Consider the following 24380-nt stretch of genomic DNA (forward strand, 5'->3'; position numbering starts at 1 on the left):
TTGTCTGCAGGCAGAATAGTGCACACACGCAATAATAATCACTGACTGGACGACACAGTTCAAAACGTGCTCACGCAGTATGTACAGAACTGCTTAGCCAATTCAGCAATATCAAGGAAAAAAAACATGAAAATGTTCACACTATGTAAACGAGCTGCATTTTCCCATCTTGGGGCCTTATAAAGCAAGTACTGTATGCAATTCGGCTTCGGCTTAAGAAATTAGTACTCGCAATAAAACAAAGTCCTTCATTTTTCCTCGTGGCTTACTAAGTTGTATATACTCAGCATTATGCAGCTGTGCGATATAGCTAACCACTCACTGCAGCAAATACGACAGCTGTGACACTGAGTAGAAAGTGTTGGTGAAATGCATCTACTGAGGCAGGGCTGGGCAGTACCAAAGATGCATGCATCTTACATACTATCTTAGATACTTTTTTAAGTATCATGTATTTGTATCACGATATGTCTCACAAGACGAGTATCTGTATTTATATTCTCATTACATTGAATAATGCATCGTGCTCCTTAAGACACAAGATACTGCGATCGCAACGCTACCGTGCAATACCTTAATCACTGACTGAACTCCACTTCTCAAGCTGGTACTGATAAAGGCACCTTAATAAAACTAAGGGCAGCAACATAATTTTACCTTCCTTCCATACTCCACCAGTGAGGGCAGGCAATGAAGTGTGCACGTCACCTTTGGTGGAGTGGAGCAACGTGATTAAACTAGTGCAGTCTTGACAGAAACGAGCATGTAAATGTAGACATTCATGTGCTTGCCCACGTCCCTTTGGTTTTCTCAATTTCCAACCTTTTTAGTTGCTTCAGAGCGATGACACTTACCCTTCGATACTTACCAGCGCCACGTACTGCAATGCATGCAGTGATGATGATGTAAATTTTTATGCCGCTCTCTTCTGTGATACTTCATTACAAAATCTGAAGCACGGGGTTGCTTTGCAATTCTTGGCTTGCGCACATCAGCGGTTTGAAGAATCTTGCGATGGTAAGTTTTGCTCGCATGCAATTGACTTATGCGCATATAAGATTCTAACCATACCACAGCCGGTACCAACGCTACATTTCATAGAACAAGTGTTTACCTATCAGACAATGTCTTGGCATACCATATCACTTTATTCCTGCCATTTTTACTCAAAGAGCTGTTGAAAGCATCATACGATTGCTAGCACAAGTGCTTCCTCAGTTGTCCTTTTCTTATATTCCATACCTAGGCCTCTGAACAATCATTTTTTTCTGGTCTGGTGATTGCAATATGTTTTCCGAAGTGCTGCCAAAATAATTTCTCTGGTTATTCTATATTTCAAACTGCCTTTCTTACTCCTGCTACTGTCCAGACATTTATATTCACTTCAGTTTACTCTTCTTACAAAGTGATTCAGAAAACAATTACATTAATGTGTGGGAGTGAATTGAGTATACAGTAGCAAATATTTTACTTACTGTTTGGCATATTGACCGAATTGAGTTTTCATTATAATACTGGAAATAACTAGGAGCCATTTTACGGGTCTCTGAAGGGAAAATGTGGAGCAAATGTTTTGCCAAATGATCCGTTTTTTTATGAATGTATGCATAGATTTTATCAATACCCAGTGATTTTTTCTATTAACTTGCCTCAATAGGTAAGTTCACAATACTTTACGCTTAGTTGCCATAATGTTTAGGAGTGCTGCCTTTATCACGGATCGTCACTTATTCATTATGAATGTTTGGAAGGGAACGGCTCTTTTATAATAACTGAGAAAACTATTTGGACTCCACCCAAAGTAAACACGTAAAAACCCGATGTTTCGGAATCTACTGTTCCATCATCAGGGGGCACTGTGGCGACCTTTCAGTGGTGTCTTTAAGACACTAGCGTGGCAATTGATTACCCGTTCTGTCGCAGAGTGTAGTCTGTGTGCATACACTGGGTGAAGGATTCCGAGGGCACGATGGATGTTTTGGGCCGTTCGCTGTATGTGCCATGACTCGAGTACTAGCCTTCTCCAGTTAGTTTTGCTTTCATGAATGGTCCTTTCTTTGAACTTTATCGTGGGGTCAAACATTTCACAATGTTCGGCGACGGCACTGCGCTTTCTGTTCAACTTCCGGAGGTGATTGATGAGTTGTTTGAGTTGGTTTTTAGTCTCTCCAATATACGAGCAGGGGCACTCGGTGCACGGGATTTTGTAAACGACACTGTAAGTCCTGTCTATTGCTGACTGGTCTTTCGGGCGGGGGAGGAGGTGACCCAGCATGCATGAAGGCACGTGCGCGATGTGCACCCCTTCTTTTTTGAAGATGCGGGCCAACGCCTGACGGGAAGCACATTGTGCCTATAGTTTTTTTCGCTTTTACGGCAGCCTAGTTGCGAGGACAGGTCTGTCCCTTCGAGAAAAGAGTCAAAGTCTTTTGCGAAGGGACAGGGCACTCCGCGGCCGCGCACACTGTTCCCTTTTTCCAGCTCACGAAACGGGTTCCCTTCCCTCAGCGATGGAACCAACCCTTGTCAGAGAAGAGGAAAACCGTGACGATGGAGAAAACGAACGTGGCAACAGCGGGACACTTTCTTTTGCATCGGCCACCAAGGAAGGAGGTCACCCCCCGGATTTCCCTGTGAGCCAAGGTGATTGACGATGAAAGGCATAAGCGTCTACTCTTAAGTTATTTTCTTAGAGCGGACAGTCCCTCTACGCGACAATTACATATTATTGCTAACGAAGCAATAGAGTTTTGTTGACCTAGCCTGTTGCCTTATTCATCCAAACCCCTGTAGCTGCGATGAGTCGAGCTACGGAAAGGGGATGTAAATAGTGCATGGTGCGACTGTGTGCGGCTGGATCAATAGCTAGGCTTCTGCGTCAGCCGTACATAGCCTCGCTGGTTCCTTGGGCGTATGAAACCAGCGCATTTTGGAGAGCTGCCAATAAATTCTGATTGAGGTTTGCTTTGCCTCTTTTGCTGTGCACGGCAGGTGAAAAATCGAATGAATTTTTTCAGGTATCTGCTTTTTCTGAGGTCTGCAATTACGCGGGCTTCTTCTTTCTTACACGGCATGTCATTGGAACATATGTTCTTCGCTCTCTGAAGTAACGTGCTCTCAACCGAGGCCCTGTGGCTGGTGGGCTGAGATGAATCATATTGAAGGTAATGGCCGATATGCGTCAGCTTCCTATAGACGGAGAACTCCAAGCCTCTGACTCCAGCCACTTCATGCAGCTAGCATCAGGCAGGGGTGCAACAGCCAAAACACATTTTGGAGCAATTTTTGAAGCAGCAAAATGTTACTTTCGGAGAACTAAAGTCCTAATTTGGAGCAGGTTACAGGGGAAAAATGCATTTTTTATCATGAAATACCAAATTTGAAGCAGTACCACAAAAGAGAGCTTACATATAGAAAAACAAATATCTATAAGCGATTCAACATCACCTAAATCCTGCAGTATGAACATCGGCACTGCCACTTCAATGAAAGTAGCATTTTGAACCACACGGCTAAAGCAAAGAATGATGATGTCCATATTAGCATTTGCTGCGCCTGTAAGATCATTTGACAGACACTGCGAAGTTATATATCAATCTGCCAAGCTCGCAACCTTGAAATTTGGGAGATTTGTAAAACCAAGGAGTGAAGGTGACGAAAAAAAAAACTGGCATAAAATTTTCTTTTTTTTAGGAAAGCAGGAATGTCATACACTGCTTCAAATGATTGGCAGAAGCTTATTTATACATTATTATATACCGGTACTCAAAATTGTGGGGCATACAAATGCATGAGAAACTGAGCACAATGTGTATTGTCCCACTAGCGCTAACAGCCCCTTCTAAAAATCAATACGCGTTTCTGCAGGGCGCTGGTGTATTGCGGCGAAGGTGGCTCAAGCAGCATTAGAACCAAAGCAAAGAATTTTTCTAACCACTACATTACTTTTTTTTTTCACAGGGGGGCTAATAGGTGCACCGTCGGCTCTCTTGGAAGGCGGGTTCGACCAGGTAAAGTAACAACGGCCTCATCTGTTGGCCCGGTGACAGTACTGGATACCTATCGCCAGGACTACGGCAAGGGCGGCGCAACTTCCAAGACAAAAATAAATGTTTAATGTGCCCCTGCTAAGGCAATCAATGTGGTGGCTGGCAATACCAGCGTTCGCAGCACGTTGAAATTCGAGGGAAACACGACTCACCCTTCCAGCTTTAGTTGTTAGCAAGCTATACCTGCGTTTTCAGGCTAAGAAATTTACATTTCCCACAAAGCATTGGTGGCTACAGCAACGCATTTTTGTCTTGAAGTTCCGTTGGTCCGCTGACCACAGCCGATACCAATTGGCCGATAGGTATCCGCTACGGTCAGCAGATCGAGGGGTGCGAAGCGTGTTTACTTTATCTGTTTTACCGCATCTCGCGAACGTATGATGGGCGCCTAAAATATTCCTAGAATATTTTAAGTATATTTTTGGCACTGTAGTGCAGGTCTGCGCACTTTGAATCATGGCAAGCAGTGGTCAATGTGGCGTGCATTTATTGCCGAAATCAGCGCACCTGAAAAGAAAATTCTAGGCTAGCTTGGCATCATGGCACAGCGTGATGCGATTTCAGCAAATTTCGCTGTTTTGGCGCAGCTCGGTACAGCAATCAGGAATCGTATCAAATTGGGCGATTGGTGCCGCTGTTGCACCCCTGATCAGAGGTTAGCACTGATGAAGACGACAGCCTGGTCTCATTTCACATTATTTCTTTGTTCACCAATGTACCAGTATCCTTAGCGGTATCGTGTGCCTGTGCTGTGCTTGAGGATGACCCAAGCCTGAGTGAAAGGACTCCTTTAGCTGTTGACAAGCTCTGCCATCTACTGAACTTCTGCCTGTATAGTACATACTTTTTCTACAAATGAACTATTTGCAGGCAGAACAGTGGAACCACAATGAGAGCCTTCATCTCCGTCACAATGGCAAACCTGATCATGGAACATATAGAAGGGAAAGCACTTAGCTCCATCTCGCTGCAACCCAAGCTATTTCTTTGTTACATAGACGATTCTTTTTGTGTCATGAAGGCATCTGAAATTGAAAACTTTCGGCAGCACTCGACTTCCCTGTATCTAGACATACAATTCACTGCCGAGTGTGAAAGGGGCGGCAGCCTGTCCCTTCTCGATGTCCAGGTGGTAAGAAAAGGCAAGGGCTTGAAGTTATTACAAATAGCATAACCTATTACTTTCTTCCCTTGATTTACTGCTAGTTATTATAAATGTGGTGTTTAACAAAAGAAACGAGCCCTTAAAATTTTTCTTCTTTCTTTCCTACATAAAAATAGACATGCGAGTCTGTGGCGCATATATCATTAACGCCAGTAAAATATCGAAGCACTCTTAGTTTGGCCGACATAGCTGTTCTCGGGGCCTCAGGGGTGGTAGCGCGATGGGCTCGAACAGGCTCTGGTCAGGTCAAAAGCTGGAACCATCTTTGAACTTATTGCCTCAGGTTGATAGTGAATACTGTGGGAAGCCAGTCTCAGAGGTGCCAGACCGTGTTCTGGTCCTTCCCAGCAACTGGTGCCGCAGAGCTCGCCATGTTCAGCAGTAACAGCACCAGGGGCAAACAGGGCGATGCTTAGGCTAGCCGAAAACCAAAAATAGCAGAAGCCAGGGTGAGGCCCAGCTGAGCAGGGATGGGCGAACGAATTCATGGCAGTGGCTGGGCATTTTTTTCCCGCTACCCCAGTTTAAATCCTGCCGAGCAATTCCATTCCTCAATACCGTTGTCTCCAGAGCTCGAGAGTGTCTCTTGCAATCCGTGCACAAGTCACATGCACACCCACTCTTTTTTGACCCAGTACACTTTATACAACCAACTCAGTCATCATAATTTACATTTTGGCCCCGCACTTGGAACATAGGCACTCCACTTTTCGGCTCAACACGCCAGACGAGAGCACCAAGATGGACACTCATGCCATAATAGCGAACATATTTTTGTGCTGCTTTTACTTCCCAAGTAGGACACTCATGTACTTTCAAGTAGGATCGTGCTGCTGCATCCACAATCTGAGAAGAACAACAGCAATAGTAAATGGTAAAATAGAAGCCAATAGAGATGTAGTGAGGGTAAAACAGAAAGAATTTCGCTTTGTCCATGAGAGGAAATGTGATGACCTAAAAGAAGCATAAAATATTGACCAAGCAAAAATTAAACCACAGCTAGACTAATTTCTGATGTAGCAACTGAAGTTAGAAGTAAAGTACTAGGGCAAAACATAAGCATGCTTTTCCCTCCACAAAAGACATAAGAAATGGCAAGAAACAAGATTTGCTAGCTCAACATGTAGAATTATATTCTCTGAACTAACAAAACTGAAAGAAAAGAAATGTAGTGAATGAAAAATTACACTGTTTACCAGGCAAGGCAGCAGTAAAACAAGTGGAAGCATCAAGCCTGCTGAAAGGAAACGGTTTAGGAAAGATGAAAAAGCGGGCACTAAAGAATTAGCAGGGCAACATTATCAGCAATTTGAACAATACAGTGAAGTTGTGACAAGACATGTCCTTACAAGTAATCAATCTTCGAATTATATGAAATAAAAAGAGACAGTATCATATGTAACTTCAGATTGCATTACAAAAGGCCTTACATCATACGTCGAGTAGAAAAATGGCCAGAGAATACAGCATTATGGTTGCTGTTAGCAATCGATTGATATGTGGGGTTTAACGCCCTAAAACCACCATATGATTATGAGACACGCCGTAGTGGAGGGCTCCGGAAATTTTGACGACCTTGGGTTCTCGTGTTGCCCTAATAATTAACGTGCACCAATATCTGATCACACGGGCCTACAGCACTTCCGCCTCCATCGAAAATACAGCCATCTTTCCTTTACCAACAATCAAGGGTATTTTACATAAAACATGCTTGGAACATTCAATGCTGAATGCCTCAAAAGATGAAAAGTGCCATAGTACTGAAAAATGCCAATACTATATCAATGCACAATATCAGTGACAGAAAAAAAAAGAAGAATTACGGGACAATCAGCGTACTTTCACTATCATGCAAAATACTTACGAAGATACATTCAAACAGGATCAGAGAGATACTTCCCTTTAACCAATAACGAGTGCAATGCAACAAGGCTTCAGAAGATGTGCAGTGTCAAATACTGCTACCAGCCAACCACTGCAGCACCTGCCTCATCTTTGACAGCATGTACAGCCATCTTGTTCACAGTGGTGTAATGACAGCCTTCCAGGGCTGTATAAGTGCTCTTGGGCCACTAAGGGCACCAGAGTGCGAAAAAGGCATTCAATATGGAGCATGTTTGCATAATTCTAGCTCCAATTTTCTCTAGCCCTTATCTTGATATGGTAGAGGGATCACACCTGTTTCAGGCTGTGGGTTCTGGTTTTATGGGTGTAGCTTTAATAACAGAAAAAAAAGCTCTGCTGTAAAGACATGCATTATAATTGTTACACAAGCCATTCTTCGAGCTATCAACTGAAGAGTTACACTGTGAAATGATGCAAATAAAGTACAGATGATGGATCTGATACCTACAGCCTATTTTATTAGAATTTCGATAACATTGATAAAATATTTTAAAAATATATATATCATGCTTGAACTGCAAGTTGCACAGAGAAATAATATGTATGTTACTGCCACTTCCTTAACAAAAACACATATTCTCTATATGTCATAGTTGTTGCAACTTGGGTAAAGCGTCAATTTGCACTAGTTATCATTTGTGCAGTTATCTTTCAGATTAGTAGCATTGTTTAATGTGTTTACCACAGCGTAACCATAACGTAACAAGGTGCCATTATCCGAAATCTTAAACAATTGTGAGCAGCGCAATGAGAAAAAAGGCGCTGACCTTTTGACCGTCCATGCCTACTGGCGAAGGCAAGAGCTTTGAAGACACTGCGTTGGACGTGGTTGCTTGGCTGACGGTTGGGTGTTTCTGGGGTAACTTGTTGTCAAGTGGTCGACGCTTGCCGAGTTAAACAACTTATTCGATGCGTGCACACATTACAGACAGCATCCAAATGAAACACAGAGCACTCGAGTCTCGCGATATGACGCAGATCGAATCCTCAATTTCTTTCTGTATGCATGTTGGCAGCAAGCCCTCTGAATCAGGATGACGATTGGCTCCATGAAGTTCTTCCGTGCTTTGTAGTTTGCAACTACATCTTGTCAATCATGCATTTTTGCCCAATTATCAATTAGCCGAATCGCTTAGGTTTCATTCCATGTGCTCAAAACTTTCCTGCTACCAACATTACTGTGTTCTCCTGCTGGTCTCCGCCGGAGATGTGCTGTTGATTGGATGAATTATTTGAATGTTGCAAGTTCGCTCCCGGCTAGCAGCAAGTTACTTTTTCGTCCACTTTGAATTTTTTTCTCTTTTATACTATAATCACTAAAAATAGCATCACCTATAATTTCCTTCACTTGACTGACGGTTAGCTTGCCTTTTAGATTAATTTTGTGTCTAACAAAGAAAAATCGAGCCCTTAAGGAAAAGGTGACATCAAATTTCCAGGCTATAACAAGCCTCTTGTGGGACTCACCTGAATGCAAGGACACTCCACACAAATCGTGAGACACCACAAGGTTTATAATGCTTCATATTCCTTTAAGATGTGTGCATAAATGCTCATTCTCTCAATAGAGGCTTTTCCATAGTGCATCCAACACTAACTGAGCTCTGTATCAAAGGCAGCAAACGTTGTAGTGACATCACACTGGACCTGTAGTGAGGTGAGTGACATCCGGACCACCACCATGCATTTACTGACACAGCATCGCGGCTTGTTTGTTTAGCAGGTACTTGTGTGGTATGTGTATGCAAGAGCAGGCAATACTCAGCACTCGTGTCTTGGCTTTGTGTGGCCACAGGACAAAGCCACTTACACTGCTATGTCGCTGCCCTACTGAGCGCCCAGAAACTGAAACCGAAAATTGTACACAGAAACGAGAGAATATTAAACTGTTTAGCGAGAATACATAAATCTTGGAGCATGTATCATGCTTCTAGGAGCTATGAAAAAGCGCTTGCAGTAAAAAATGTACTAGCCACAAATACAGTGGCACCACTCCTTCAGAATTCCCCTTGCTTCGTTCCAACATCGAAAAAGACAAATGAGTTCATCGCTCATATATCATTCACACTAGTCAACTATCCAAGCACTCACAGTTTGGCCAGCATAGCTGTTCTCGGTGTCTCAGGGGTGGTAGCGCGATGGGCTGCAACAGGCTCTGGTCTGGTAAAAAGCTGGAACCATCCTTGGCCTCGCTGCCTCAGTATGATAGTGAACACCCTGGGGTAGACTGCCTCAGCAGTGCCAGACCGTGTTCCGGTACTTCCCAACTGTTGCCGAGGAACTCACCTGTTGTAGCAATAACAGCACCAGGGTTAAGCAGGGCGATGCTTAGGCTAGCAGAACGCTAACAATGGTGGAAGCTGGGGAAAGGCCCAGCTGAGCAGGGTCGAGACAACAAAGTAATGGCTGTGATTCGACATTCAATCTCCACTGCCCCGTCAAAACACCAACGAGCTATCCCGTTGCTCAATACGATTGACTTCAGTGCTTGAGAGCATCTCATGCAACCCGTACACAAGTCACATTCACACATGTACTCGCACACTTTTGTGACCCCGTGCACTAAACACAAGCACTTTAGAGCCCGCACGTCTCACATTCTAGCCACAGTCTTCGAACACAGGCACTTTTTGGGTCCGCGCCGCACACACAAGCACCAAAGTAAACGCTCATGCACTTTCAACTAAAATCATGCTGCTACATCCACAATCTGAGAAGAACAAGAGTAATATTGACCGGTAAAGTAAAGGGTAATCTACATGTAAGGTTACTTCATCATGTTGGGTTTCATGGTGCAAAAGCAGCAATGGCTATTATGTGCCAGATACTAGATGGCGCATAAGTAAGGGTAAAACTCGAATAATTTCAGATTGGCCTTGAAAGGAAGTGTGATGCCCTAAAACAAGTGCAAAATATTTCGATAGAAAAAGTTACACCACTGCAAGACTTATCTCTGAAGTTCAAAGTAATGTACTAAGGCAAGAAGTAAGCATGCTTTTCCAACCACACAAGACTTAGGAAATGGCGATACACGAGATTTTCTAGCTCTACACGGAAAATTCTATTTGCTGAGTTAAAAAGGCTGATAGAAAAAAAAGTGCTGTGAAATAAAATTGCAATGTTCACTAGGCAAGGAAGTAGTAAGCCAAGCGCTAGCATCAATCCTGCTAAAAGGAATGCTGCTTAGAAAGGACAGATCATGCACGCAAGCATGCACTAAAGAATAAAGCAGGGCAGTGTTATCTGCACTTTCAGTAAAATAGGAAAGGTGGGAGAAGACATATTTTTATGTCATTTATTTTTGAGTGAGATTGATATAACAAGACAAGTTTCATATGCACTTTAGATTATGTTAAAAAAAAGGCCGTACATGATACGTCTAGTGGAAAAGTGGCCTGAGAATACAACATAAAGAGTTGCTTTCACCACATATCAGGGGGATTGCACATGGAGAGAGCTTGTGACATATTAGGTGCGTTCGATTCACCTGTACCCCTTGGTGCAGGTGCGGTGCCGCCACGGTGCAGAGAATTTCTGAACCTGCTCGATAGGAGGCGCCGTTGCTGTGCAGCTTGGAAGCAGGCGACACAATTTGCCGATGCTTGGTTAAACATGGCATTGATAGTGGATGTAAATTTATGGTGTCCAACATAAACTACAACGCGGTGATAGCAGTGGGCGGCAGCGCGGAGATTCATGCAGCGGCTGGTAGGGGAATTTTTTCGGCTGAATGCGGACGATGCACGAAAAACGAGCCTGTGTGATCGAGCAGAGCAGACGACAGGCGATACACCAGTGCCCTCAATACAAGAGAGGAAAAAAAAAGGTGATAGCACTGCACTTGCACCATCTGCACGGCGTTTGCCCTGCAGTGGCGCCATCTGAACTTTTGCAGCACCAGTTCTGTGTACCACGCCGGAATCAAACACACCCATCCCGCTGAATGCTTCAAAGATCAAAAGTGCCAGAGTGCTGGAAAAATGCCACTAATTGTTACAACAAAAGATCGGAGACAAATTAAGGATTACAGATCAATCAGCCTACCTTTACTAACAGGCAGGTACATTCAAACAGGATCAGGGGGACACTTCACTTTAAGACGTGCAGTGCCAAGTACCACTATCAGCCACCTGCTCAATTTTTGAAAGTGCACACCACCATCTTCTCCATGATAGAGCAAATGACAGCCTTGTGGACTTGTGCTGCTTTTCGGCCTTTACGGGCACCAGAGTGTGAGAAAAGGCATTCATTAGGTACAGTGCTGTTTCCTCACACAAAAGTTATGAAGCGATCTCTTGATCAGCCAGTGGGGGAAATTATGGAAGCATTTTACATGCATATCAAAGAAGGGTGCATGAGCACTCCTTCGATCGCTCTCTCTCAAGAAAAGAAATTAGCTTTTTGAAGGAAACCGCATCACCACATACCTAATTCATGACACCTTTCTGTGACATTGACGGCCTCATATGCTTTATTTGTCCTATTCTGTTTTTTTACTGCTGACCCCCCCCCCCTTTTTTTTTCTTTGTGATCACTAGGTGTAATGTTTTACCATGATTCAACCTCCTCTCACACCAGTGTCAGCTGACACGGTTGTGAGATCACACCTGTTTAGGGTTTTAGGTTCTGACTTCATGGGTCTAGTTTTTCATTAAAAAAAAAAACTGCGCTGCGAAAACTTGCATTGTAATTTTTACGAGTGCCATTGTTTCCGACTATCAAATTAAGAGTAGTTACGCCAGGACATAATGCAAATTAAGTGGATATGATGCACATGGTCCCTAGAGCCAATTTTATTAGTAGCACTTTGAAACGTTATAAATATTTTATGACAAAAAATCATGCACGTACAACAGATCACAGAGGCGAAATGAAGTTTACGTTACAGCCAGATCATTCACACAAACACATTTTTTTTTGTGCCCCGGTTGTTGCAAGTAAGGCGAAGCGTCAATTAGCACTAGTTATCATTTGTGCACTTATCTTTCAGATTGGTAGGATTCCCTAATGTGATGACCGCAGTGTATCAATAACGTTACAAGGTGCCATTATCCAAATGTTAAACAACCGTGAGGAGTGCAATGAGAAGAAAGGCGCTTACCTTTTCACCGTCCATGCGCACTGGGGAATGCAATGGCTTTGACGACACTGCGTTGGATGTGGTCGCTTGGCTGGCAGTCGGGTGTCTCTGGGGCAACTCGTCGTCAAGTGGTCGGCGCTTGCCGAGTTAAACAACTTATTCGATGTGTGCGCACATTACAAACAGCATCCGAATGAAACCCAGAGCACTCGAGTCTCACGACATGACGCCGATAGAATCCATAATTATTTTACGGATGCAAGTTAGCAACATGCCTTCTGAACCAGGGCGGTAGTTGGTTCCACACGTGTTGTTGTCGATCATGCACTGACACTCAAGGTCCGTTCGATTCACCTGCACCAATGGGAACCAGTTCACGGCTGTGCAAGCGAAGTTCAGAAATTGTGCAGCGTGAGTTCAGCGGCGCAGGCACAGCGCGACCCCCGAAACGAATGACGATGTGCCAACAGTGTGCAGGCCTTATTTCTCTTCGCTTAATTTACACCGTACAGCTAAAACTGAACGATGGCGAACCACACATCTGGACAGTTTATGAGGCGCGAACATATTGGCAAAACACACCGCATTTGTAGAGGCGGGTATGACGCCTAAGCCACCTACGCCTAAGTGCTGCGTCGTCTGCTCAGCTGCACATGCGGCTGCACCAAGCCGGCACCGTCTGCGTAGGAGGTGCAGGAAAATCTTGAACCAGTGCTGCACCTTTTGAAACGAATGACAGGGTTCGAAGGTCGTCAATGCTGCACCACTTAAACGAATGGCAAAGTGCAGCACCCCGTGAACTGGTTCACGTGGTCACAATGCCAGGAACGCGGTGGAGGCTGTTGCTAGCTGTAACTTGAATCGGATGGAGAATCGCGCCGGTTGCACGCCTATGACAGTTGCAGCAATGTAATTGGTGCGTTGTTGGCCCATTGGTGCCGGGACTGTGTCAACGTTTTTAGATAGCTAAAAACGTTGAACTGTGTTAGAGGTGGGCGCCGAGACGTCGACGCGCTGCCGCCGACACCAACTGATTGGCGCGCCGCCGCCGCCCCCGCTATTGTGTTTTTTTGGGCGTGCCATTTATCCACGATAATTTTTTTTAGTAATCATGGCTTTCAACAGTTCTTAATTCTGCCCTTAGTAAACGCATTGCAATCGATTCGCCTGCCGGTTACAGTTACATAAATGGACCAGAAAAAACTTGTTCAATACTCCTAATAACGTTGGAAGGTGGTGTTGGAGTCAAAATAAACGTTAATTTTCAGCTCCTTTCAAGCTCGCTGTAATTAGGCGAATGCAGGTCGGTGACAGCGCCAACGGCGGTGTTTGGCGAGGACTGTATACAAGCATATCCTGGCTGACGATCGAGTCTACGTACTCCCGTTCACACGATATGTATGAATAAAAGGCGTGGACAATCAATACGACTGTGAAAACGAGTGAAGGAACATTTACAGTTCAAAGGGGAAGATCGGCGCTAGTTAATGTAGAAGCACTTCTATGCGTATGAAAGCAGTTGCTTATCGTCTAAACGAGCAAAATCCAGCTGTTTGCGGCATGCGTATTTAGAAAAGGTTAAAGGCATTCAGTTAAAGAATTGGAACGCAGCCTTTAATGAAGAAAACAAGAGGCGAACACATCAGATTCCTAAGTGACATTAATTCTAAATTAGACATTAACGTCCCTGTCGATGCTATTTTCATAGATTTCGAGAAGGCCTTCGACAAAGTTCCCCACAAGCATTTGCTATCTAAACTTTCACATTTAAACCTTGACGAACATGTATTTGCATGGCTTTCAAACTTTTTAACTAACCGACAGCAGTTTGTCTACGCTAACAACAGTTCTTCATCCTTATCTCCTGTCCTATCAGGTGTTCCTCAAGGGACGGTCCTCGGGCCCTTACTTTTTCTCATATACATCAACGACCTACCAGACAATATTTCTTCAAGCATTCGGTTCTTCGCGGACGACTGCGTCATTTATCGCCCCATTATCGATCCCAGTGATAACGCAGCACTCCAGCAAGACCTAAGGAAGATAGACGAATGGTGCAACAAATGGCTCATGGTGCTAAACGTTCACAAAACATCCATCATGTCATTCCACAGGCGTCACTCCTATTCCACGTACAAATATTTCTTAAGTGGCTCCGCTATATTTCCTGTCTCGTCCACTAAATATCTAGGTCTTCTTATTTCTCATGACCTTACATGGTCATCCCACATAAATCGCATTACCAGTGACGCGAATCGCGCGCTGGGCTTCCTCCGACGTAACATTAACCTGGCTCCGTCCACAGTTAAATTATTGGCCTACGAAACGCTTGTTCACCCAAAGCTGGAGTTCGCGTGTGCAGTCTGGGACTTACCACAAGCTAACTCAAGTACCATCCTTGAATCCGTTCAGAACCGTGCGGCCAGATTCATCTTTTCCGATTATTCATACCACACAAGCGTAACACTTCTTAAACGTAAAGCTAAATTGCCAAGTCTCAAAACACGACGTACAGTAGCACGATTTTGCCTCTTCCACAAATTCTACAACTCGTTATCATGCGAAAGCCTCCACATAAAAACTGCTCACCACCCATCGAATCGCCTCAACCACCAAAAGCAGTATACCCACCTCGTGCACGCACGACCGCCTATCTAAATTCATTTCCTGTTCTGACAGCCATCGAATGGAACAGCCTTCCCGAAAGTGTCGTCACCAAAACAAACACGACTCTGTTCAAAGCTGCCGTTGAAAAACTTCTGTACTGATTATTTTTGTGTCATGTATGCGATTATCCTTAGTGGTGTTATCTGCTTCGCTGGTTGGCATTGTATGCTTTATGCTTTTTATGCTTCGTTGGTTGGCATTGTATGCTTTTTATTAACAGAGCGTGCTTGATACCCTTTCGTGATACGCTCGTGCAGTTTTTGCAGTTTTTGTTTATATTTTTTTTTGTTTTTTTTGCGTTTGTTGATCAGTTGTGTAATTTTCGTGCTTCAACACCCCTCATGTAAAACCCCACTCATTGGGGTCTTTGAGGTACCTGTAAATAACTAAATAAATAAATAAATAAATAAATAAATAAATAAATAAATAAATAAATAAATAAATAAATAAATAAATAAAGTATGCTCTATTAAACTAATGATCCAGTTGGCAGGTTCAGCAAGGTTGGTAATTGCGCGAGATTAGGATCATCATAAACTCCGTGTGAAGTACTGCACAGAAAATGAATGCATGCGGATAAAACACTAAGTACGTAAAGTCTTGTGTTTCCTCCGCTTGGTCATTCACTCGCCAGACAATCAAACCGAGTAATCTGCGCTTAGTTCGCCCATTTTCTATTTTCGACTGGATTTGACTAACTAGATCTAGATGCCGATTTGTCACAACGGTGTTTGAAACAGTACACCACTAACGCAGCTTGCTGTGCGAGTTGCTTCATAGTATTCGGAAGAGGGAACCAACGAAAGACACGAAGACAGCAAAGGAGAACAACCACACAGAAGAAGCGTCGGAATTCAAACACAATGTTTATTGCAGAAAGCCCACCCACACACAACCCAGCAACACTCGCATAAATAGGCTAGAGTATCGACGCCACCGTGCAATCAGTATGTAGCAACGCGGATTCTTTATCTGTAAGGGAAACTGATGGATATGATTTACACATGATGTTTTGCCATGTTTTGTTTTATTTCGAAGGCTTTAAATACTTTACGTTCAAGCTTATTTTTTATTCATTTGCCAATGGCACTTAATGATTTGAAAACAGGCACGCAGAGGCATTACAGTGCAGAGATGGGTTTCCACCAGTACTCGTAGGGAGTATAATGCGATGTTCCCGCACTCTGTCATTGAAGCTGATCGGCTATTCTGACCTTTGGAGACACGGCTGCATGACAAGGGAATATCGAAACTTACATTTATCTGCGCGGCAACGGCTGTATCTGCGTCTCTGATTAGATATCAGGGTTGTCATAAAAAAGGGAATTCTGAAGGAACGTTTAACATGAAAGTTTTGAACCCATTCGAAATAATAAAAAAAGCGACGTGACATATGTGATGCGAACCCTCAGTTTTTTTTTTTTTAGTCAACGGGCGCACGTGGCGTCAATGTTTTGGCGTTTTGTGGAAATGCGTCATTGGCAACACCTTGACATGCTTATTAATTCTTGGCTTTGTATTGTTAAATGTGCAGCGTTACTAGGCTCAGAGAGCCCATTTATGCATGCGCTGATGGCTCATGGGTATGGGGGCTTTCTTTAATAAATATTTAGTTGTTTGTCGAGCAGTTGTCCCGTCTGGTTCATCCGCTTTTTTCGTGCTTGTGGCTGGTTTCCTACAAAGTATACGTCGCTAGAGATCATCACGTTTATTGTCATATGTGAGGGCCGTAACAACTATCCTCACACCCTTCCTCTCCCCCGATAACTTCCCATTATGCGCATATGCGAAATGACTTCATCAAACAGCTTCATCAACGCACTATCTATTTCACCATTCATCCACAAACTATACAGACCGATCGACCTCCTTTCAGCATGTTGTACGAGATATTCAGAAAGATAATCTTAATTCTGCATAGCATTTTACCATAGACCATCGTCATGCGAGTAAACGAATAATTGATAAAACTGCCAAATAAAGAAAAGAACTCTCTGTATGACAACTAGATTACGAAACAGCGTAAAACTCTGTAGAGATATATCAGCGGTTCTAGAGGTTGTTGAAGTGTTCTGTCCGGTCGTTCTGGCACAGGAGATTCGCAAAAACGGGGTCGAGACAGCTTGAAGATGCCAAGTTTCCTTCAGTTGAAGGAAACATGACGTTTATTTAGAATACTTACAGGGCAAGCATTTTGCTACTTGACGAACATATCGTGGAACCAGACAAACATGTCTCTACTGAGGCCACGCCCGCCCAGGTCGACGTTTTTGACTAGGTATTGCTACCACACTTTACCTATGGCGCCAACGTGTCCTTTTCTTGATGTGATAAGGGTGCTGGGGCATAGGTCTAACGCTCGTGCATCGGAGCAACAAAAGGACCGCCACTCGCCACGCTCAATTATCGGGGCTGTTTGTAATCCGCCGTAACACTACTCTCCTCAAGCAGGGCGTTGTGGCTGGGAACGATTGCAGTAGTTTTCGTCGAACACCTTGACTCTTTGGGTAGCGTAGCACCCCACTGCTCGTGTCGGGAGCACATATTATTGGGGTAGCAATTATATTGTAGCGTAGTGTTCTGGTCGCTACTTGGTCGCCGCCGGAGAGATGACACGTACACACAGCAGATCCATAGAGTTGCTCCTAAACCGATTTATTTGGCTTGGTGTTCATAATAGACGTCGTACACACTTGTACGCTGCATAACTCTAACAACTCGGAGCAGCACCCGCTGCAACCTGCTCTCGTGGCGTCTCCGGTGCGATTCTCTCTCGGCTCCCCTCGAAGCGTCCCGAAGCGACCCCCGAGACAAACAAAAAGGACCACTCAGAAGTATTCGTTCACCACACCCAATCGGGTGTCACGGATTCAAACAGGTACACCCAATAGCGGGCGGTCTCCACCGAGTTTGAACTCGATGACCGCCGTCCGCGTAAACACAAAATGACCTAAACTAAAGTAAAAACATACAACAAGCTACCGCGACATCCGTTAGGCTTCTACCGTACAACTCACCCCGCACACCTTGAGGCGCCGCGGAAGCAAAGCCGTCTGCCGTCCCTTAAATTGGAAACAGACCCTCGCAGGAAGGGAGATAACGCGCTCGTACAACAAAGCCGGTGAGCCACTCAAGGACACCACCGCAAACCCCGCTCCTGGGCAGACCCGCGACATTTGAACGAGCCAAAAGTGGAAAGAAAATAGCTACGTCTATATCTACGCGACAATATGAACGCTCTCGGCTGGATTTTTCTGTCGGCGTTGATGCCATGCACCGTATATGTATACGTATCAATATATACGAAAACGCAAGAAAAAAAAAACCAGAAAAAAATGCACTTTAGCGTGCAAATTCGGACGTGGAACCTTTACATTTTGAAAGTGAGGCGTTAACCCCTGAGCCAATCGAAGAGCGTTTGGCATTGTTAGAACGGCAAGCTATTTATATCTACCACTTACCGCTGCCGTGTTTTCGGCATTACCGGAAAGATGACGCAATTAGCGCACGTCACCACATCGCGCAGCGGCACCCGCTACAGTCTCCTAAGCGTACTTATACCCCTGTCACACGGACATCACCAAACTCCGTTGAACACCGTCAACGTAAATCTCCCCTAGGTAGTTCGACGGAGAAGGAGTTGTGGCAGTGTAACACGGCAATGAAAAGGTCGTGGCCTCCGCGATTTGCTGCCGGCGGCGCGCCGTTGCTCCGGCCGTCCCATTCGGCGCGAAAGCAATGGGAGCGGTGTAATTTTGCTAACTCCGACACACGCCGCGAGGCGGTGCCGTTAGCCTAAGGTTGAAGAAATTAAGCAACGTGGAATAGGTAGGCTTGCTTTAGGAGCTCACGGGAATACACCAAATCAGGGAGTACAAGGTGATATGGGATGGACATCATTTGAGGGCAGGGATGCTAGCAGCAAGATAAAATTTGAGAAGTGATTGAGAGAAATGAAGGAGGAGCGTTGGGCTAGGAAGGTTTTCAGCTACTTGTACATGAAGAATGTCAATACAAAATGGAGCAGGCGAACCAGGAAGTTGACTGGTAAATACTTAGAAAACAGCAGGTGGCCAAACCAAAAAGAACTATCGGTTAAGAAGAAAGTGAAGGAAACGGAGACTGACATGTGGAAAATGGGCATGATTAAGAAGTCCGCACTAGAGATCTATCAAACCTTTAAGCAGGAAATTGCCAAGTAAAGGATCTATGATAATACTCGGGGTAGTTCTCTACTGTTTGAGGCAAGGACGGGAGTACTGCGAACCAATACATATCGGGCCAAATACGAAGGGGTAGACACAGTATGCAGTGCGTGTGGAGAGGAAGAAGAAACTGCCGAGCACTTGATAATGTTCTGTAAAGGGCTTCACCCTATAGTTCAGGATGATGGCGCAGAGTTTTTCAAAGCACTGGGGTTTAGGGACCGGGAGGGCAAAATAGACTTTAAGCAAGTAGATTTAACCAGAAGGAGGTTATCTGATTGGTGGCTAAAGTCAAGGCACGAGTGAAAATTAAACTCTTCACTGCAAAGTGCGAATCCTCAAACTCACTTTTTAAGGAAAAAATAAATAAATATAGTTTTGAGTTCATTAAGTATTACGGCTTGGTGGCGCTAGCCACCGCTCGATCTAAAGGGTACAGCCATATTCATCCATCCATCCATCCATGAAGGAGGCTAATCTGACCGACAGTGCCTGCGATTTCAGGTGTTCGCCAGTCTTCGTTGTCGAGTTTTCACTGCAGAAAAACCTTGAGTATGTCCTCGATGTGTTTGTACTCATTCCTGCAAGCAGTACAAAGTTAACATGCGTAGGTTTTTTAAAAGACTTCGTTAAAAAAGTTTGTTTTGCTGCAGCCGGTGTTACGTGAATCGAATGAGGCAGCCCAAACTCCTTTCGCATTTCCAGCAGATTGAATGCCAGTGTGCTGAATTCTTTTGTCACTTTTACGGCCTTTTCGCCAGCTATCACGGCGCTTCACCTTGCTATGCCTTGCCGGCTGTTTCGAAAGTACTTGGCCACAGTGAGCTGGGCTATTTTGTGTGTGAGTGTGTGCGCGCGTGTTGTTCCACGGCGCATGTGCTTGCGTGGGCGTTCGCTGCGCACGTGTGCATGTTACGTGGTGTGCGTGGGGGTTCGCGCGCGCGCATGTGTGTGTGTGCGGGTGTGTGCATGCGTATGTGAATGGGTGCGCGGCGCGTGTTTACGTGAGTGTGTGTAGGTTCACACGTGCGCGCGCGCGTGTGTGTGTGCGTGCGCATGTGGGTGTGTCCGCGCCGCGTGTTAATGTGTGTGTGTAGGTTCACACGCGCACGCGTTGAATGTGTGTGCGTGCGCGTGTGTGCGAGACAGAGTGAGAGAGAGCAGCGTAATATCGATTAGCGCTCGAGTGTTGTTTATGGGCAGGTGATTGCAATTGTCGAAAGCTCTAAGCAAGTCTTCCGCGTGAACGAAGCGACCACGCGTACGAAGCGACAATTTTTTCTTGACTCTTGGTTTACTATCACGTATATGTTGCAGGTGTGCTTAGCGGTCTTACGTAGCTATCACAATTTCGCTGCCTCATTATTTGCTGTGAGTGAAAATTACACGGTTTTCTGGCGTGCATTACACACCGCTGTCCGCTCTGCTTCTGTATTTTTTCAGAAGAATGTATTGCAGCGTGCCTTTCTGCAAGTCGGACAGGAAAAGAAAGCTCGGAATAAGTTTTCATGAATTTCCTGCGAACGATGACCGTCGCCAAGCGTGGCTGAAGGCGATATCAAGAAAAGATTTTGTCCCAAATGACAAATCATCGAGCAGTGTCATCTGCAGCCTTCATTTTGCGGATTGAGACTACACTTTGGGGTCCACAAAGCTTCGCCGCCTCAAACGGGATGCTGTTACGAGCGTATTTTCGGGATACCCAACCTACATGCATCCGCAAAACCACCATAACGGCGTAAATTGGAGCGAAAGGTACCGGACTTCCCTTCAGACAAAAAAAGTCATCAAGTTTATCAAGTTGCCATGCCAAAATGACTGGTTCAACCTGTGACAGTGCAACCACCGCAGGCCATTCGTCAAATTCTGATGGCTCACTGGATACTTTTTATTCTGGTGTTTTTTTTCATATCTGCTTATTTTCTTTTTCAGTGCAGCGGCCACCGTCAACCATAGTGAATGCTAGCATTGCTTACATAGCCGGGTTTGTGGCAAAAGCAGTCGAGGAGCGGAGAACATGTACCTTCTGCCCTTACCTCCATCAATCAGATGGATCCAGTCCTGTGCTAATGGGGCTAATTAGCCTGAAGTCAAGGAGTGGCCTAACTTTCCCAAAGCCTGAATTTGTCATGGTACTTGTGACCATTAAGAAGGCTGTTGACATTGCCCTGCCGCACATAAAAAAGAGCAATGTGCGTCAGCACTTGGCTGAACTGATTTTGCCTCACCTTGAACAGTGCCCTCTTTTTGTATGCCCGGCAAGAGATGAGCATGGTGCGAGCAAACTGTCAGTGGTCTTCGACAAGTTTATTAAGCCACTCTTGTCCAATGTAGGTGCGGTTGTGACAGACAGGGCAGCTTACCGGAAAAAGCTTCCATGGAAGCCACTGTACCGGAAAGTGCTGCGCGTGTAAACTTGTGCAACGCATGAAAAACATGGTGCATACTATGTGCCTCTGTTTTTGGGTTGTTTCTGTAAATGAAGTCTCATGTATAAACTTCTATGTAAGTCACTACTCTGCAATGTGCTCCGTGAACAGAATTGCGCAATGAAGAAAAACATGCTGCAAACCGTCCTTTTTTTTCTTGCTGTAAATAAAGTATCATGCATCCTGAAATGAGTTTGTTTGTCCTCTCTCCGAGATGTAGCTTCGGTGCATTAGCCTCCAATGTTTAGGGCAACCGCGGGAAAAATTTTCTGCTGAGTTCAAGGACGCGGGTTCGACTCGCGGCCGCTTTTCTGCTGGAGGCGAAAGCGGCCCGTGTGTTACAGATTTCGGCGCTCGTTAAAAATTTCCAGGCGTATGAGCGCCGAGGGGAGGGGGTGCAAAAAAAAGGCACTTGCTCCCCCCTCCCCCCACCAAACCATTTTAACACTTTACCCCATGCCCTCTCCCTCTTCCTTCGCGCAACAATAGATTTGCCCCCTCAAGGTAAAATCCTGCCGGCGCCCACAACCAGCTGGTCACAATTAATCCGGAGCCCTCTACTACGCTGTACCTCATCACCTATGTAGCGTCGACGCGTTAAACCTCATAATAAAAATTGACCCAGTTCCAGCCAGGCAACTTCAACGGTAAGCATTGCAGGAAGTTGGTCTTACCCAACACTCGATTGTGACAACGCTTTGTAAAACACCTGTGCGCCATGAAAGATTACACTTCACTTAACAATTATTCTCTTAAATGAATGCGAACAAAAAAATTCATATCTTTGGTACACAAAAAAAAAAAAAGCGGCACTGCGCTCTTTCTTTGTATCACGCGCTCGTTCACGTACTAAAATAACAAATACAAGCTTTCCAGAAATAAAACAAGACGGCTTATCTTTTCTTAAAAATGCGTGACCTTGAGCAGTGGGAGTCTGCGCTGACCAGCTTGGCGGCGGAGCATCAAATTGCCCTGATGCAACGAGCCTTGCATTCGGCGCAGGATCGCGGCCTCCTGGACGTAGGAGGCTGACCACGTCCCTTTCCAACCCCCTTGGCTGCTCAATAAAATGTTTTTACCACCACCACCACAAAAATGAAAACTACTGATGTGCAATGAATTTACTTACGCTTCACAGCGGCCCTAGTCTACGTCAAAAATTAAACGGCTAAATGGCACCCGTAACTACTTCTACCTACTGCATTGATGAGCGGTTGTAATTTTTTTATTAAACGTCTCACCCAGGCTGCGAAGGCTGAGTTTTCGTCCCCTGCGCCCGCCCGCACCAGGGAAAGCCAGAGAAAGCGATGGATGGATGGATGGATATGGGTATACCCTTTAGATCGGGCGGTGGCTAGCGCCACCAAGCCGTAATACCTAATCAACCAAAAACTATATTTATTTTTTTCCTTAAAAAGTGAGTTTGAGTATTCGTACTTTGCAGTGAAGAGTTTAATTTTCACTCGTGCCTTGACTTTAGCCACCAATCAGATAACCTCTTTCTAGTTAAGTCTACCCGCTTAAAGTTTATTTTGCCCTCCCGGTCCCTAAACCCCAGTGCTTTGAAAAACTCTGCGCCATCATCCTAAACTATAGGGTGAAGCCCTTTACAGAACATTATCAAGTGTTCGGCAGTTTCTTCTTCCTCTCCACATGCACTGCATACTGTGTCTACCCCTTCGTATTTGGCCCGATATGTCTTGGTTCGCTGTACTCCCGTCCTGGCCTCAAACAGTAGAGAACTACCCCGAGTATTATCATAGATCCTTTCTTTGGCAATTTCCCACTTAAATGTTCGATAAATCTCTAGTGCGGACTTCTTAATCATGCCCATTCTCCACATGTCAGTCTCCGTTTCCTTCACTTTCTTCTTAACCGATAGTTCTTTTTGGTTTGCCCACCTGCTGTTTTCTACGTATTTACCAGTCAATTTTCTGGTTCGCTTGCTCCATTTTGTATCGACATTCTTCATGCACAAGGAGCTGAATACCTTCCTAGCCCAACGCTCTTCCCTCATTTCTCTCAATCGCTTCTCAAACTTTATCTTGCTGCTAGCCTCGCTGCCCTCAAACGATGTCCATCCCATATCACCTTGTACTCCCTGATTTGGTGTATTCCCGTAAGCTCCTAAAGCAAGCCTACCTATTCCACGTTGCTTAATTTCTAAAGACTAAAGAGAGGTTGACTAAAGAGAGGTTGAAGCCCAGTCCACTTCCCTCTAATTTTGCCTCTAATCCTTGTAGGTACATCATGAATAATAAGGGTGACAGGGGCACCCCTGCTTTAGCCCCCGTTTTACCTCTGCAGGCTTGGATACCTGTTTTTCCCACTTTATAACTACCTTGTTACCTTTATAGATACCCTTTAAAAGATTAGTGACTACATGTTCCACGCCTAGTGTGTCCAATATTCTCCACAATTCCTCTTGAACCACGCTATCGTACGCTCCCTTGATATCCAAAAATGCTAGCCACAGGGGCCTGTGTTCCTTTTCTGCTATTTCGATGCACTGCGTCAGTGAGAACAGATTGTCTTCCAACCTCCTGTGTTTCCGAAACAATTCTGCAGTTCCCCCAGCACCCCCTCATCTTCTATCCACCCCTGCAGTCTTTCCTTTATAATCTGCATCGCCAGCCTGTAGACCACTGATGTCACTGTTATAGGACGGTAGTTGTTTATGTCAGCTTTGTCCCCCTTTCCTTTATAGAGCATGCTCATCCTGCTAAGTTTCCATCCATCGGGAACTTCACCATCGATTATTATTGTGCTCACTGCCTCTCTCAAAGCCTGGTTAGACTTGGGACCTAATGTCTTCATCAGCCTAATTGGAATGCCATCTGGGCCTGTTGATGTACTACTAGGAACCCTTTTCTCTGCCCT

At 44.8% G+C, this 24380-nt stretch overlaps 1 protein-coding gene across 1 annotated transcript; it reads left to right on the forward strand.

Moving 5' to 3' along the window:
- The first annotated feature begins 20885 nt into the window (after positions 1-20885).
- Positions 20886-21683, forward strand: LOC119169745 (uncharacterized). Its single transcript, XM_037420768.2, has one exon. It carries the CDS (start codon positions 20886-20888, stop codon positions 21483-21485), a length of 600 nt encoding a protein of 199 aa, XP_037276665.2. The 3' UTR covers positions 21486-21683.
- Positions 21684-24380: the final 2697 nt, after the last annotated feature.

This window comes from Rhipicephalus microplus, chromosome 2 (genome assembly GCF_043290135.1).
Source record: "Rhipicephalus microplus isolate Deutch F79 chromosome 2, USDA_Rmic, whole genome shotgun sequence".
NCBI lineage: Eukaryota > Metazoa > Arthropoda > Arachnida > Ixodida > Ixodidae > Rhipicephalus > Rhipicephalus microplus.

What these genes read in the sequence shown, in the direction of transcription:
- LOC119169745 (XM_037420768.2), top strand. Translation starts at nt 20,886, where the DNA reads ATGACTGGTTCAACCTGTGACAGTGCAACCACCGCAGGCCATTCGTCA.